At 44.4% G+C, this 14,906-nt stretch overlaps 1 protein-coding gene across 4 annotated transcripts in view; it reads left to right on the forward strand.

Moving 5' to 3' along the window:
• Nucleotides 1–14,906, forward strand: part of TRIO (trio Rho guanine nucleotide exchange factor) — a 336,828-nt gene that overhangs the window by 229,160 nt on the left and 92,762 nt on the right. For all 4 annotated transcript variants that reach the window (XM_059173670.1, XM_059173672.1, XM_059173671.1 and 1 more), the window contains exons 22-30: nucleotides 582–776; nucleotides 871–986; nucleotides 1,770–1,836; nucleotides 2,449–2,558; nucleotides 3,527–3,596; nucleotides 4,226–4,315; nucleotides 8,877–8,969; nucleotides 11,353–11,464; nucleotides 13,457–13,647. In XM_059173670.1, coding sequence (XP_059029653.1) covers nucleotides 582–776; nucleotides 871–986; nucleotides 1,770–1,836; nucleotides 2,449–2,558; nucleotides 3,527–3,596; nucleotides 4,226–4,315; nucleotides 8,877–8,969; nucleotides 11,353–11,464; nucleotides 13,457–13,647 — 1,044 coding nt within the window. The remainder of the gene's footprint in view (nucleotides 1–581; nucleotides 777–870; nucleotides 987–1,769; nucleotides 1,837–2,448; nucleotides 2,559–3,526; nucleotides 3,597–4,225; nucleotides 4,316–8,876; nucleotides 8,970–11,352; nucleotides 11,465–13,456; nucleotides 13,648–14,906) is intronic.

Below are 14,906 nucleotides of genomic sequence, written 5' to 3' on the forward strand. Positions count from 1 at the left end.
TCCCGACTAGTGATTTTTCCTCCATTTCTACTGAGAGCTGAAGGAGAAATGAACATGCGAGGTGGACTTGCTCCAAGGATCCGTGGAGGGTCTGCCGGGGGGAGATCCTCTGCCACGCTGGCGGCTGGAAATCCGGCGTCTGTATATGACCACTGCTGCCCTAAAGGCGCGGGCCATGGACCTGCGGGCAGCAGGGAGCGTCTCTGTAGCTGGTGCATGTAGCAGGTCAGTGGTGGAGAGTCACAGGGCGCTGAGGGAGTCTGAGCGAGCATTCCTGTCTTCCTTCAACAGGGTACTCCTGAGCATCGACCCAATGGAGACGTTGCCGAGGGAAAGCTAGATTTTTGCCTGGTGGTTCTCAAGGTCATAAACCTGTCATTCTTTGTGGCAAGCGGAGGAGAGGTAGCTCGGCTAGAATCAGGGAGATGAATGGGTGGACTTGGAGCTTTGGTGAAAGTTTCTGTCCCCTGTGGTTTTTCCCTGTTGGGAGCTCAGAACGGTAGGCAAGTTGCCACTATGTTTCTGGTCTCTGGCAGTTGAGTTCATTTGCCTCACAATACTTTCCTGTTGTTTTTTTGCAGCAAACCAAAGAGAGAGTGAAGCTATTGATACAGCTGGCTGACGGCTTTTGTGAAAAAGGGCATGCCCATGCGGCAGAGATAAAAAAATGTGTGACTGCAGTGGATAAGAGGTACAGGGATTTCTCTCTGCGGATGGAGAAGTACAGGACCTCTTTGGAGAAAGCCCTGGGGATTTCTTCAGATTCCAACAAATCGGTAAATTGCCTTGTGCGCACAGAGTAAAGGTGTTCTTGCTCGTGTCCTGCCCAGGTTGAATTAACTGAAGTTGCTTGGCTCTCTTCCTCCACAGAGCAAAAGTCTTCAGCTAGACATAATCCCCGCCAGTGTCCCTGGGTCGGAGGTGAAGCTTCGCGATGCCGCTCATGAGCTCAATGAAGAGAAACGGAAGTCGGCCCGCAGGAAAGAGTAAGCCGGTCTCCGAACCTGCTGGGATTCGCGGAGCAAGTGAAGGGACCGTCACTTGGACAGACATGCTTGTGTGTGTGTCTGAAACCAAATGGCGCTGATCCGTTGTACTGCTCTGGGTGTGCAGCGTTTTCGCAGCGTAGACGCCACTGTCCCTTGTCACCTGCTTCAGAAACCGTGACTTGTTTTCATCCCTGTGCCTCCATTTCCTACAGGGTTGCCAAACTGTTTTAGGGTCATTGGTCATCAGTAGGTCATGAGTAAGTAGTAGTACCAAGGGGAAAAATAACACACATGGGGCCGTTTCAGAATTGCCGACTGGTGCACTGTACTAGACACTCATGAAGACAAGATAGTCCTAAACTAGGGGTTCCTGGCTGGGGGACATTCCGCCCCATGTGGAGACATTTTTGGTTGTCACACCGTGGGGAGGGGGTATGTGCAACAGCATTCAGTGTTTGGAGACCAGGGATGCTGCTGACCTCCTCCACGACACAGGACAGCCCCCAAGCAGAGCGCTCTCTGCCCCCAGGTGTCAGCGGTGCTGAGTGAGAAGCCCTGACCTGCGGGGACCTCAACAGAATGTTTTCCAAAACGGTTTTTCCTTTGAGTCGGTGGCTGTGTACTATTATTGTCCTATCTGTTCTTAATTCAGTCAGTACACCTTACTGACTGATGCTTTTAAAACTGCCTTATTATTTTGTAAACCATCAAAGTAGGTAGTTAAAAAGAGCATGTGTCCTGCCCGTAAGCTGAGCTCCCCGCTGTCTTCCTCTTTTGAAGGTTCATCATGGCTGAGCTAATTCAAACTGAAAAGGCTTACGTAAGAGACCTCCGCGAGTGTATGGATGTAAGTAAGTTTTTTTGCGTGTTTATTTAGATTAGGTCTAAGTGAGTTTGTTATCCCAACCTGTTGGCGATTCTTAAAATAATCACACTTTTTGTTGCTTCTGAGAGTTGAAGTGTGCCTCAGCAGCCTGCTTCTCTTGTTTCCGCTCTTCGGTGTGGTTCCAGCCTGTGTTTTGCTCATCCCAGAGATGACACAGCAGTAACCCTCTCATTCCATTCATCACATGACGGCCTGGCTGACAGTCTCTTTGTACAGAATTTTACAGCAGCTTCAGAGAAATGTGCCCACTAATTGTGATGGGCAGCTCGTCCTCTCAGTAGTTTGAAAGAATATTTGTCATACCTTGCAAAATAGGGTAACTCCAAAACTCGCAGCCGGGGATAAAAAGTTTTGAGCTGGAATGTATAGGAACTCTTCCCAAGTGCTTATAGAAACTGCGGGGACTTTTTTGGGGAAAGGTTTTTCATGTTGTTTTATAAAAAGTTACAGTCTTCAGATGTGTTTTTCAGTGATTCCTGAACTCTGGGTGTGTATTACAGATGTCAGGAGTAGCTGTTTCTTGGACGTGTGCTGTCAGTTTTTGTATAATCCCTCTGTTTCCCTCCTGACCAGACGTACCTGTGGGAAATGACCAGCGGGGTGGAGGAGATCCCGGCCGGCATCGTAAACAGAGAGCTTGTTATCTTCGGGAACATGCAGGAAATCTATGAGTTTCATAATAAGTGAGTGGCTTTATCTTTGGGGAGCCGGTTACTCTTGAAATCTAGGTACTGTGCTGCAGTGTCACAACAAGAAATGGAAGCTTCCAACTGAATTAAGCATCCGTTTCAGTGAATCTGTTGAAATATGAATGATCCCTGTTGGGCTTTCGTCAAAAGACCCCGACACTGTAGAGATGCTTTTTATAGAGATTCAGCTTTTTCCATGTGCTTCCCTGCCACAGAAGTAAGGTCAGGGGAAGTGTGAACACTGTGTTTGGAGGAAGCTGTGTCACCAGCTGCTACGTCCATTCCTTCTCAGAATTAAAGGAGAGCTCTCCGGGGCTGCTGGCCGATGTGTGGTCATGTGTTTTTTTCCAAGAAGAAAGGAGGAACTGAGGACAGAACAGATGTGTAGTCTGACCAAAATAAGATGCTCTGTCCATTGGCCATAGGAGGCACTTGGTTTTATTTTTAAGGGTTTTCTTTTGTTTTGTTTGTTTGTTGTTGTTGTTGTTTGAAAAGGCACAAGTTGCTTTGGACAGAGTCTCTGCAGCCCAGTAGCCTGTGGAAGGATAATGATGGGGCCGAAGCTGCCGGACTCTTCCTCACGCCCCAGCCACCCCCCCCCACACACACACCCCAGCAAAACACACTGAAATCTCAGTGACTTCTTCTGACTGTTTATCTGTATCCCTAAATAACATCCTTAGCTACTGAACAAAGCACTCCCCCGGAAGTAGGCTGCTGGGGTAGACTTTGTATTAGGAAGTGCTTAAGGGCTAAACATGTTAGCTGATTGAAAGTCACAATAACCTAGCCTAGTTAAGAGCTACCTGTTTTGTTAAATCTTTAAAATCTAGATGGTGTAGATGTGTCACAGCATTTGGTTGAAATGGTATGCTTGGCCTGCTTGGTCTGATTTCTGGCTTAGCTCACTGGTAAAGTGTGTTAAACCCTATTAATAATACAATACCATTTTGACTCTGCAGCATATTCCTGAAGGAGCTGGAGAAATACGAGCAGCTGCCGGAGGACGTGGGACACTGCTTTGTCACCTGGGTGAGGACCCTCGGCTCCTCATTCTCACAGCTGTGGCTTTGCAGGAAGTTGGAAGGAATATGGTTCATTTTTCTTCTGTCACCATCTTCTGCAGTGTCGGCTTACAGAGAAGTGGGCTTTGCCTCTAAGAATTACATTTTCTAGCCAGATAGTCATGTGGAATGAGCTTTTTATTGGTAGTTGCGATGGTTTGAAGTGGAACATTTGAACATCTGGCGTATGGGGCCTGTGAGTGGCCCTGGGGATTCATAGGGACACATGAGTGCCCGGCCACGCCTGGGGGGCCAGTGATGGGGTGGGAGGGGTCTTCAATCCAGAAGAGAGGCGGACGGTCGCCTTGTGTTTGTGCCCTGCCCTCCATACAGGACGCCGGGGTTTGCCTCAGTATCTGTGGGAGCAGGGAGGGTGTGCCCAGCCCTGACTTACTGGGCTGAGGGAGGCTTCTGCAGGTATGGTAGCAGGAGATGGCATTTCTTATTTTTAACAACTTTCAGTATAAAATAGGGTCTCTTTATGTAGAGCTTAAATTTCCTTCATCCCCATAGCTACTTTTCTACATAAAAGTCTATCATATTTTGACTTACTGCCATTTGATTTGAAAGAGATATTCTAATTTTTCTTGTTTACAGGCAGACAAGTTTCAGATGTATGTCACATACTGCAAAAATAAGCCTGATTCTACTCAGCTGATATTAGAGCATGCGGGATCCTACTTTGACGTAAGTAAGAGACCCCTGGTGAAGCAGTAAAGTCGTCTGCATTGTGTTTGGTAAACATCAAGATGCCACACTGCTCATAGCTTTCACCTAATGGATGGGAGGGAGTGTTTTCATTTTTATCTGTTGCATTTATGGTGGGATAGTCTTGTGTTTCTAAAAGATCCTTCTAAGATTTCAACAGGTCCGTGTGTATATGAGCTCACTTACTATTTATATATAACCATTCTTAAATGTAATATGTGCAGAAGGTGTAGACTATAAACCTGCTTTACCCTCTATGAAGGAAAAAGAATCTTTGAACCTTTGAATCTTTTTTATTCATTTATTTTTCCCATTTTTATCATGTGATTGATTTCCAAAAGTGGCTTATCAGTAAAATTTTTACAACTAGCACTGTAACAACTAAGATCATTGGGAGGCTCTTTAAATATATTCTCATTGGTGTAAGCATACATGTAGGTCCTCTTTTTTTGAAAGATATTGCAGGGAGGTGATTTTGTACAAAGGCGGTTGGAGCCTTATGGAAGTAATATAAAGAAAGCTTCTTGGGTCTCCGGAATATAGACAAGTGTGCTGAATACATCATGACTAAAAGAGTATTTTTCAGTATCACGTGTAATTTGGTATAAAGGCTGTGAGAATTTTAGATTTTTTTCTGTTCTTACGTGTGTGCGTGGCCATGCGTGATGCTCTTTTCTGGACATCTGGGAAATTAGGGTACATTTTAACTTCTGTCTTTGCCGTGGAGCCCTGGAGATGGCCCTATTTTAGTTGTCGTTCTTGTGACCAGTAAGCCCACATGAGTGCCTTTGTAAATACCAGGTCAGCTCTCCCAGCCTTGTGCTGCCCTTTCTTGTCAGGTTTTCACACCTTCCTCGCTCTTTACCATCAGATGAAACTCAACATCAAGGCCATATGCAGAGTTAGAATTCTGTATGGTCTAAGCACAGAGAGCATGTGGCATATGGAATCGAATGAAAAAAAAAAAAAAAAAACCCTTTGCCCTAAAACACCTTTAAGGATAAAGGAAATTCTGCTTATCTAACTGAGGGATCTCACAGATGTCTCGCTGTCAGTTCCCACCCTACGGGATGTTGCCCATCTTTCTGGGGCTCAACGAGCGCCGCGGGTGTCTGTGTTTGAGATTTACCACTGACCAGTGAACGAGGCCATCCTCTTAACGCCCCGTTCTCTGCCCCTGCCATCCAAAGTACAATTTTAGAAGCACAGAAGTTTTTTTTAACAGCTTTTTAGAAAAAGCGAACTTTCTTATTTCAGCAGGATTAAATCTTTGATGGGGTTTTAGAAAAATACTCTGATCTCATAGCCATTTTGGTCTTATTTTCTCTAATCATTTTATTTTCTCATGATAAGTAAACTCTTTGATCCCCATCTCGGTTTCTCCCATACCTCCACTCACCTCTCCTCTGATAACCATCAGTGGATTCGCTGTAGTTCAGAGTCTCTTCCTTGGTTTGTGTGTGTGTTTCTCTCTCTCTTTTTTTTTTTACTTTGTTTATTTGTTTTGTTTCTTAAATTCCACAGCTGAGTGAAATCGGGTGGTATTTGTCTTTCTCTGAGTGACTTTGCTTTGCCGAATACTCTCTAGCTCCATCCGTGTCATTGCAGATGGCAAGCCTGCATTCTTTTGACGGCTGCATAATAGTCCATTGTATAGATGAACCACATCTTCTTCATGCATCCATCAGTCAGTGGACGCTTGTGCTGCTTCCATAGTTTGGCTGTTATGGATAATGCTGCTATAAACGTAGGCGTGCATGTTTCCCTTCGAATTAGTGTCTTTGTATTTTTTGGGTCAACACCCAAGTGGTATGATTCCTGGATTGTAGGGTAGGGTAGCTCTATTTTTAACTTTTTGAGGAACCTCCATACTGTTTTCCAGAGTGACTGCACCAGTTTGCATTCCCAGGAACAGTGCTAGAAGGTTCCTTTTTCTCCACATCCTCACCAACACCTGTTATTTCTTATACTTTTTATTTTATCCATTCTGACAGGTGTGAAATGATATCTTACTATAGTTTTGATTTGCATTTCTCTGATGACGAGTGATGTTGTGTGTCTTCTCTTATGTCTGTTGGCCATCTGGATGTCTTTGGAGAAATGTCTGTTCATATCCTCTGCCCATTTTAATTGGAGTGTGTGTCTGTGTGTGTTGAGTTGAGTTGTATGAGTTCTTTCTGTATTTTTGGTTACTAATCCAGTAATAGTAGATATGTCATCTGCAAATGCTTTCTTCCACTCAGAAGATGTCTTTTAGTTTTGTTGCTTGTTTTCTTCACTGTGCAGAAGCTCTTTATTTTTCTGTTGTCTCAGTAGTTTATTTTTGCATTTATTTCCCTTGCCTCAGGAGGCATTATCTCTAGAAAAAATGTTGCTGTGGCCAGTGTCATGGAAATTGCTGCCTATGCTCTCTTCAGGAATTTTTATAGTTTCACATTTGTGCCTTTATTCCATTTTGTGTTTACTTTTGTGTATGGTGTAAGAAGGGGTCCAGTTTCATTCTTCTGCACGTTGCTGTCCAACTTTCCCAACACCCATTTGTTGAAGAGACTATCTTTTTCCCATTAGATATTCGTTTCTCTCTTGTCATTTTTGAGCAGTATAATCCTATGATAAGGTATTAAAAATGTCAACAAAAATAGTGAGATTGGTGTTTAGAAATATCAGAGATGCATTTCTGAATGTTATTAAAATGGTATTCAAAACACATTGCAATATGTCTCAGATGTTTTGTGGGGTGTGCATGAAACGGAATACTTCTCAGCTGTATGAAGGGATAAACTCCTGATACAGAAATAGCAAAGATTCATCTCCAAAACGTGGGCTGAGAGAAGCTAGACATAGAAGAATATATTCTGTATGATTCCTTTTATATGAAATTCTAGAATATGCAGAACTGATTAGGTGATAGAAAACAGAATAGGGGTTGTCTCTTGGTGGTGGGGGGGGGGTTGTGTGTGTGGGGGGAACTGGTTAGAAAGGGGTATGAAGAACTTCCTGTGATGTTGGAAATACTCTGTATGTACTCGATTGCAAGTATGTTGACATTGTCAGAACTCGGTGACCCGTACATGGGATTTGTACATTATACTGTATATGAAAAGATATCATTTAGATGGGACATCATGAATACATGTATCATAATCATTAAATCATAAATCCCACATTTTTGAACATCTGTCACTGAAGAGAAACTTAAGGCTCCTCTTGTGATTTGGAAGGCAGAGGAAGAATTGCTAAGTTTTTACTCTAATCTGCCTGTTGCGTGAGTGACCCGTGATTCGGCGATTCTGGCAGCCGGCACACCGTAGGGAGAGTGGCCACATGAATCTCTGAGCGATGCTCGGTTCCTGAGGAGCTTAGTCGAGATGACCCACAGACTGAGAATATTGAGAATACAGAGAGGTGGTGGTTTTTAAATCACATTTGAAGCGCAAACTATTAGTAGATAACCCTTTTTTATTTTTATTTTTTTAAAGATTTTATTTATTTATTAATTTGACAGAGAGAGAGAGAGAGATCACAAGTAGGCAGAGAGGCAGGCAGAGAGAGAGGGGGGAAGCAGGCTCCCTGCTGAGCAGAGAGCCGGATGCGGGACTCGATCCCAGGACCTTGGGATCATGACCTGAACTAAAGGCAGAGGCTTAACCCACTGAGCCACCCAGGTGCCTGATAACCCTTTTTTAAAAAAAATTTTATTTATTCCAAAGAGAGTGTGAGTAAAAGAGCGAGAGGGAGAGAGAGAGAGAGAGAGAGAAGCATGAGCAGGGGGGAGGGGCAGAGGGAGAAGCTGACTCCTCTGTGAGCAGAGCCTGTTGTGGGGCTCAGCCATGGGATCATGACCCAAGCTGATGGCAGATGCTGCACCCACTGATCCACCCAGGTGCCCCACCCCTTTTATCTATCTATTTATTTAGTTAGTTAGTTTTCTGAGAAGAGCGTTAAGAGCCAAGATAGCACAAGTACAGTGGGTTTGTGTGAAAGTCTGGGCTAGGAGATGGATTGCGAGCGTGGGTGGAAAAATGGCTGAGTTGTGTGTGACTGTGTCAGTGAGGAAGGAGGAGTCCCTGTGCAGGAGAGTCAGGCTTGGGGGAAGGGGTGTGGTCTGTGGCTCCAGGGCACCGGTGGCCCAAGTTGCCAGAGCTGCTGTGGGAGACAGGGCGCATGTGGTCTGTGGCTCAGTGTTCCGTGGCTGACGCACCAGGGCTAGCCCGGGGCAGGGGAGGGTGGGCGGAGGTTGCCAGGCCAGTGTGGGCCCCATGGCTCCATGGCTGGGAGTCATGGGCTTGCCTGTTTGATGTTTGCACATGAAAGCCAGAAACCCAGACAACACGCTGTCTTCTGGTTCAAAGTGATTAGCTTATTCTTATGTTCAGCATATTGAAAGAGTAAATAGTGATTTCTACTTTTATTTCTTAGGCTAAGAGTGATATGTGTATAGTCATTTTGAAGGTAAAAAATGTAGTTTTAGTTCATGCTACCTAATTTACCCAGTAATGTTCATCAGTATATATCCATTTATTTTTTTTTCTTAATTCAGGAAATACAGCAGCGGCACGGATTAGCCAATTCCATCTCTTCGTACCTTATTAAGCCAGTTCAGCGAATAACAAAGTATCAACTTCTTTTGAAAGTATGTATGAAGCATTTTCTACTTGCAGAATTTTGTGAACTGTGCATTATTATTTTGACATTTTTTCTCTGTTTATGTCAAGTACCCTGAATTTTTGAAATAACACCTAGCCAATTAATTTTTTTTTAATGCATTGTCATTTGTTACCCTGATCAGTTTCTCAGTGCAGCGGGGAAATAAGAGACTATTCCTTGATTAGGCACCTGAACTTTGATGACTGACCCTGGTCCCTAACATACACTGAGAAAAGAGATTGTGAAGTCTAGATCCCTTGGTATCTGTGTCCCAGGCTGACACTGGCTCACTGACTATGGGACGCACGCTGTGCTCTGTGCTCTGTGTGTGTTAAGTTCACCTGGTCTGCAGATCTGGAAGTGAGCCTGTGAGGGGAAGGGCTGTGCCCGCCATCATCCCTGGGTCACTGGCATCTGGGCTCTGTTCTAAACCCATGTGGAGCTGCGGGTCAAGTAGCTCACCCTCGGCTAGTCCTCCCTGTGACGTCTAGTCACGTATCACACACTTATTTATGGAGCGTGTTGTTCACAAGGCAAACTGATCTCCACTTTCTCTTGGTTATGAATGGTGGGTGAAAGTCATCCTATAACTCGGTATGCTGGTGGGTGTTATCTAGAATTATTGTGATCATTTTGCAATATATACAAATAGCAAATCCTTATGTCATACTGTTGAAACTAACATAATGGTGTGTGTCAATTATACCGCAAAAAAAAACAAAAAAAAAACAAAAAAACCCACTTCTAATAATCTTAAGGATTTAACAGTAGAATGGGAGAGGAAACTTGGAATTTGTGATTGTTGTCACAGAATGCGTCGTATTGTACGTTTTCTTAACTATGAGAATAAGAATCTACCAGCTCTACCTAGTGATGTGTGTGCTGTTTACGTGGCCGGAGAACATTACCCAGCGTGAGAGTGAGCCACCTGCCCTCATCCTGGGACCCCTGTTTTGTGAATCTAACTCTGTCCCTGGTGCTGCCCTAGCACAGCAGTAGGAGGTGATGTTGTAATTTTCCCAGATAGAAAAAAAGTTCAGAGATGGAGTTATGAAATCCTGAAACACTTTCTCTTTCTCGTATGAGAAAACTCTAGAAACAGAAGTGGCCATATTCTTTTGTTAAAGTAATACCATCATGAGACATTTCTGTTGGGAAAGCTCTCCTGCACTTTTGTATCAAAATCTTATTAAGTGCTTTTATGGCCCTCACTGCAGCAATATGAGCTTGCCACGGACGTGAAATAGAAGTCAGGAGGTTAAGTTCTTTATATTCACTTTAGCCCTCTGCTTTTTACTTCTGCAAAGTACCTCTTGGTGTCCTCAGGATTTAAGAATTTTGTCTTTAGCATGTGTTTCCACTAAAAATCTCTTTTCCAGTGACCTCACATCTAGCTAATCACCATTAAAGTGGGACTTTAATTTATGAACCTCACGTTATTCTGCCCAGGGGTTCTTCAGCAGAATAGTAATAAGCTCTGTTGAGCTCCCCAACGAGGAGTGTTTTCTGCCAGTGAGGTTAATTTCTGTACATAGCATTCTTAAGCACTTTTTTTCTTGCCAAGCTCCTTAGAATAATAGGTAAAGACCATCTGGTCATGAGTGAAAGTGCTTGTTTGGTGCCAGATTGCTCTAAAACTATCCAGTATGAGGCCAGAGCTCCCTGCAGGGCCCTGTTCCTCTTGGGGATTGCTAGGACCCAGAGAGTGCTGGTTACTATTGCTTACTATCACCATTCATACACTGGTAAGAAAATACCCTGGAGCCTGCCAGAACATGCATTTATTGTCCTTGTCACCCTTCGTTTAATAGCAGATGTTCCTCTAAGTGCGTCTGAAATGGAATCACACTCGGGAGGTGTGATCGGATCACTTGCGCTTTGCTAACCATCCTGTGCACAAGGGCACACACAGTGTGTGATTGTGGATACCGGCGCGGTGGTGCTGCTCCCGCCCGGACCCAGGAGGTCCGGGCTGGGGGCGGCGTTAACAGCACAGACGTGTTCACGATCACATGGGGATGCTCGGTGCACTCTGCCATGACCTTCAGATAAAACCAGTAGCTGATTATGCTTTGCTGTGCTAATTATTTTTTTATTATTATTATTTTTGAGGCTTGGTAGTTAAGGTGTACACTGATTTTGTCTTAAACTGTGACTGCATCCGGTTTCCTCTGATCTGAAGAAGCATCCTGAGTTGAGCCGGACAGATCCTTCCATCCTTAAAGAGGCAGTGATTCATTTACTGTGAGAAGATGTGCCCAGCCAACCGTGGTCGGTTGTTCTCTTGAAACTCATGGATTCTTCATGGCAAAGATCTTGTGGGCAAAGCTTTTGGCCTTTGGATGGTTCATGGTATTGGTCTCTTACAGGAGCTACTCACTTGCTGTGAGGAAGGAAAGGGGGAGATAAAAGATGGCCTCGAGGTGATGCTCAGTGTGCCAAAGCGAGCCAACGACGCCATGCACCTCAGCATGCTGGAAGGTACGAGGCTCTGCACGTCCCCCGACAAGCATCTGCACACGTCCTGCTGACACTGTGTATGAGGGGCTCTCCCATGCCCTGAAACTCTTGGCTTTGTGCCTCTGTATTCTGTTAGGAGTTAAGAGTTTAGATGTGAATACCCCCTTTTTTTTTAAAGATTTGTTTGAGAGAGAGGGCGTGAGTGTGCAGGCACAAGGCAGCGAAGGAGTAAAGAGCAGGGGAAGAGAGAGAATCCTCCAGCTGGTTCCCTGCCAAGTATGGAGCCCCACGTAGGGCTCAGTCTTACAGCCCTGAGATCATGACCTGAGCTGAAATCAAGAGTCAGATGCTTAACCAACTGCACCACCCAGGCGCCCCAAGGACCTTCTTTTTTAAAGGATCTGGTTTCATTGCTTCCCCTTAGTTTCTGAAGTGCTTTAGCCTCATTAAGAGCACGCTCTTGTCCATCATCTGGAGAGCAGGCTGTCTACTCTCCTGGACCCCGGTAGCACCGTGTGTCACTTGTTTTAGGCAATCAGGTGTCCACAGTAGATGGATGGATGGACGGACGGCAAGATCAGCCCCTGTGATTATAAAATCCTTTAAAAAGCTTGCTGTTTCCCTGTATCTCTATCCACTGTATCACTTGCAAGATCCTCGAACATGGCGGCATGTGACACGGCAGTGTGTGATGTGGTGAAGAGCGAGGCAGAGAAACGAAACACTTGCAAACAAACTTTCCATGGATGCTTGTGTTTAAAGAGGTTCTTTCTGTATTGTAGAGCTTAATTCCTATTATCAGGTACACAATTATGTACAAAAAGTAATCTTTCCCCAAATGCTTTTTCGAGCCTGTGTCTTCCCAGTAGTATTGAGCAGTGTAACCGGTTGGGGCAGAGGTGCTGCTGTTGGCAGTAGAGACGCAGAAGTCAGAGGCCAGGTGGGGTAGCTTTTCCTGTCTCTGATGTGAGACCCTGAGCTGGTGCGGCAGCCCTTCTTGGCATCATCAAGGACTCAGGTTCTGTTCTCTGTACTTTCTCTCCACTGCTTAAATGTTGTTTGCTTGAGAAGGTTTAGGATATGTCAAGACCATGGGAATGTTCCATCCAGCAGAAAGAAAGTGGGGAAAGAGGGCGGGCAAGGAGCGGCCGCTGGAAGGGCAGAAACGAGGAGTTGTATGCAAGACTGCGCCACGTGGCCTGTGCTTGGCCACGTGCTGTCCCAGCGCCACGGGGGCAGCAATGCAGGGCCTGTCTGAGCAACCACAGAGGATGCTTCTCTCTGGAGAAGTAGGAGAGAGCCATGGTCGAGGGAGAACTAGCAGCCCCTGCCCCAGATATCCAGCCACTTCCTGCAGCCTGGTCGCTGGAAGTCCATGCAGTGGGCTACTTCCGGGAAGAGTTGAGCAGAGCGAAAGCCATTCCATGGCCGGAGTGTGACTGATTCACAGGAAGAATTCTGCAAAGCTGGGAGAACTCACCAAGGAAGGCCAGACCAGAGCCCTGTGGAAAGGCTGGGACTGCAGTGGAATGTCGAGGAGGGTGTTCTGGGCTGAAGAGGCAGAGGATCAGGTCACAGCCTGGGAGTAGGCAGTGGCCTGGGGGAAGGTCTGTGGACCATTCTGGGCCAGGGGAGGAGGAGGTCTGTGTGATGGGATGCCGTGAGTGAAGGCCAAGGAGAAGCAGGGAGTTCATTCAAATCTCACATGGTGTGAATGCCACCCGCAGCAGATAGAGTTAAAGCCATGAGGAAGCACTGGCTTTTTTTTTTTTTTTTTTCTCCCCTCCTTTTTGAGCAAGGGAAAATATACACAAAGTCATGTTTAAGGAAAAATTATCCTTCGTCAGGTGGGATCAGTGCAGAGAAACTGGAATGGGGGTCCAGAAAGGGAACTCTAATCTGTGATGTAATTGTTGGGCATTGAACAAATGTTTAAATCGTCACAATGCTGTCCTGTGCATCATTTTTTATTTTCTTTCAAATTGATTGTGCCTTCTTGTCTTTGTGTTGTAGGGTTTGATGAAAATATTGAGTCTCAGGGAGAACTCATCCTGCAGGAATCCTTCCAAGTGTGGGACCCAAAAACCTTAATTCGAAAGGGTCGAGAACGGCATCTCTTCCTTTTTGAAATGTCCTTAGTATTTAGTAAAGAAGTGAAAGATTCCAGTGGCAGAAGCAAGTACCTTTATAAAAGCAAATTATTTGTAAGTATCAGCATTCAGAATTGTTAATTTAAAGGTAACACACTTGCAAATCTTCTTGTAGGCAGAAAAAAAAAGCACCATTGCTTTCAATTTAACCTCCCAAACTGCCCTAAAATGTGAAACTTTAGGTTTTGTTAGGTTTTCATCTTCCACAGTGAACATCTCTGACAATCTGGAGTCCACTAGAGGGAGCTCATGGGTTTTAGCTTCGCTAGATTGAGAAAACCTGCTTTTTCTAAATTCCATAGACTCTAAGGATGAGAAAACACTTTTTTTAAGTGAATTTAGATTTACCTCTTATGTACCCAAACCAGCTTTACAAATAAATTGATCATATGAGTCTACGATTAAGTTCTCATATCATTCTAATTCATTTTCCTTTCACCAATGTTGGAAGATACATTAAGCAGCCTTCCTGGGTGGCTGGCTGTAGGCTCTTAATAGTCTGGGGTGAATTTTTCTTTCAATAAAGGTAAATGTGTGGAAAATAAACAAGTAAATTTAGGGTTCTTTACACTAACAAAATATGGTTATTAGAGAAAATATACATATGCAAAAATAGTTCTAAAGGTCCACTGTCCCATCTGTGCAGAGAGTACTTCCCACCCTTGAGTGCTGGGTGCATACTGTGTTGCATTTGAATTCTTTTTTAACCTGTGACTGTACTTTATGCCAAAAGAATATAGCTGATGCCTTTTTTCCAACAAATAACAAGTCTCTGGGTAAAACCACATGCCGACTCTCCGAGAAGCCTCAAGCAAGTGTCCTCCTCAGGGTCCGTTGTATTTCTGTGTTCCCCTCGTGGGAATACCTCGGGCTGTCATCACAGAACTGCTGGGCAGGGTCAGGCAGGGGGAGGATTGTGCAAAACTAATGAAAAATCACCATCTGAGAAAGAATAGGAAATGTATAGAATTTGGTTTCTTCTTTACACAAGATATGCCAGATCACTTATAAATACTGGTAGATATTTGGAATTTAGACATCATCTACATTATGTATTTTTATGGTATCTATATATTAATCAAGTTCCCAAAGTAATAAAATACTACCAATGTAGAAATCATCTTTAATAATAATTTGGAATTTGCAAGTTTAAACTAATGGTTTTCATACCATTTTCTTTGGCTTATTTCCTGTCTGAGATTGTCTTTTGGCTCACAGCCCACCTTACATCATTTTAGATCATATTGTAACTGGAAAGAAAAAATGCACCATTGCTGGCTAGTAATTTCACTAGCTGCCTTTAATCTATCCTC

This window comes from Mustela lutreola, chromosome 5, assembly GCF_030435805.1.
Source record: "Mustela lutreola isolate mMusLut2 chromosome 5, mMusLut2.pri, whole genome shotgun sequence".
Lineage (NCBI taxonomy): Eukaryota > Metazoa > Chordata > Mammalia > Carnivora > Mustelidae > Mustela > Mustela lutreola.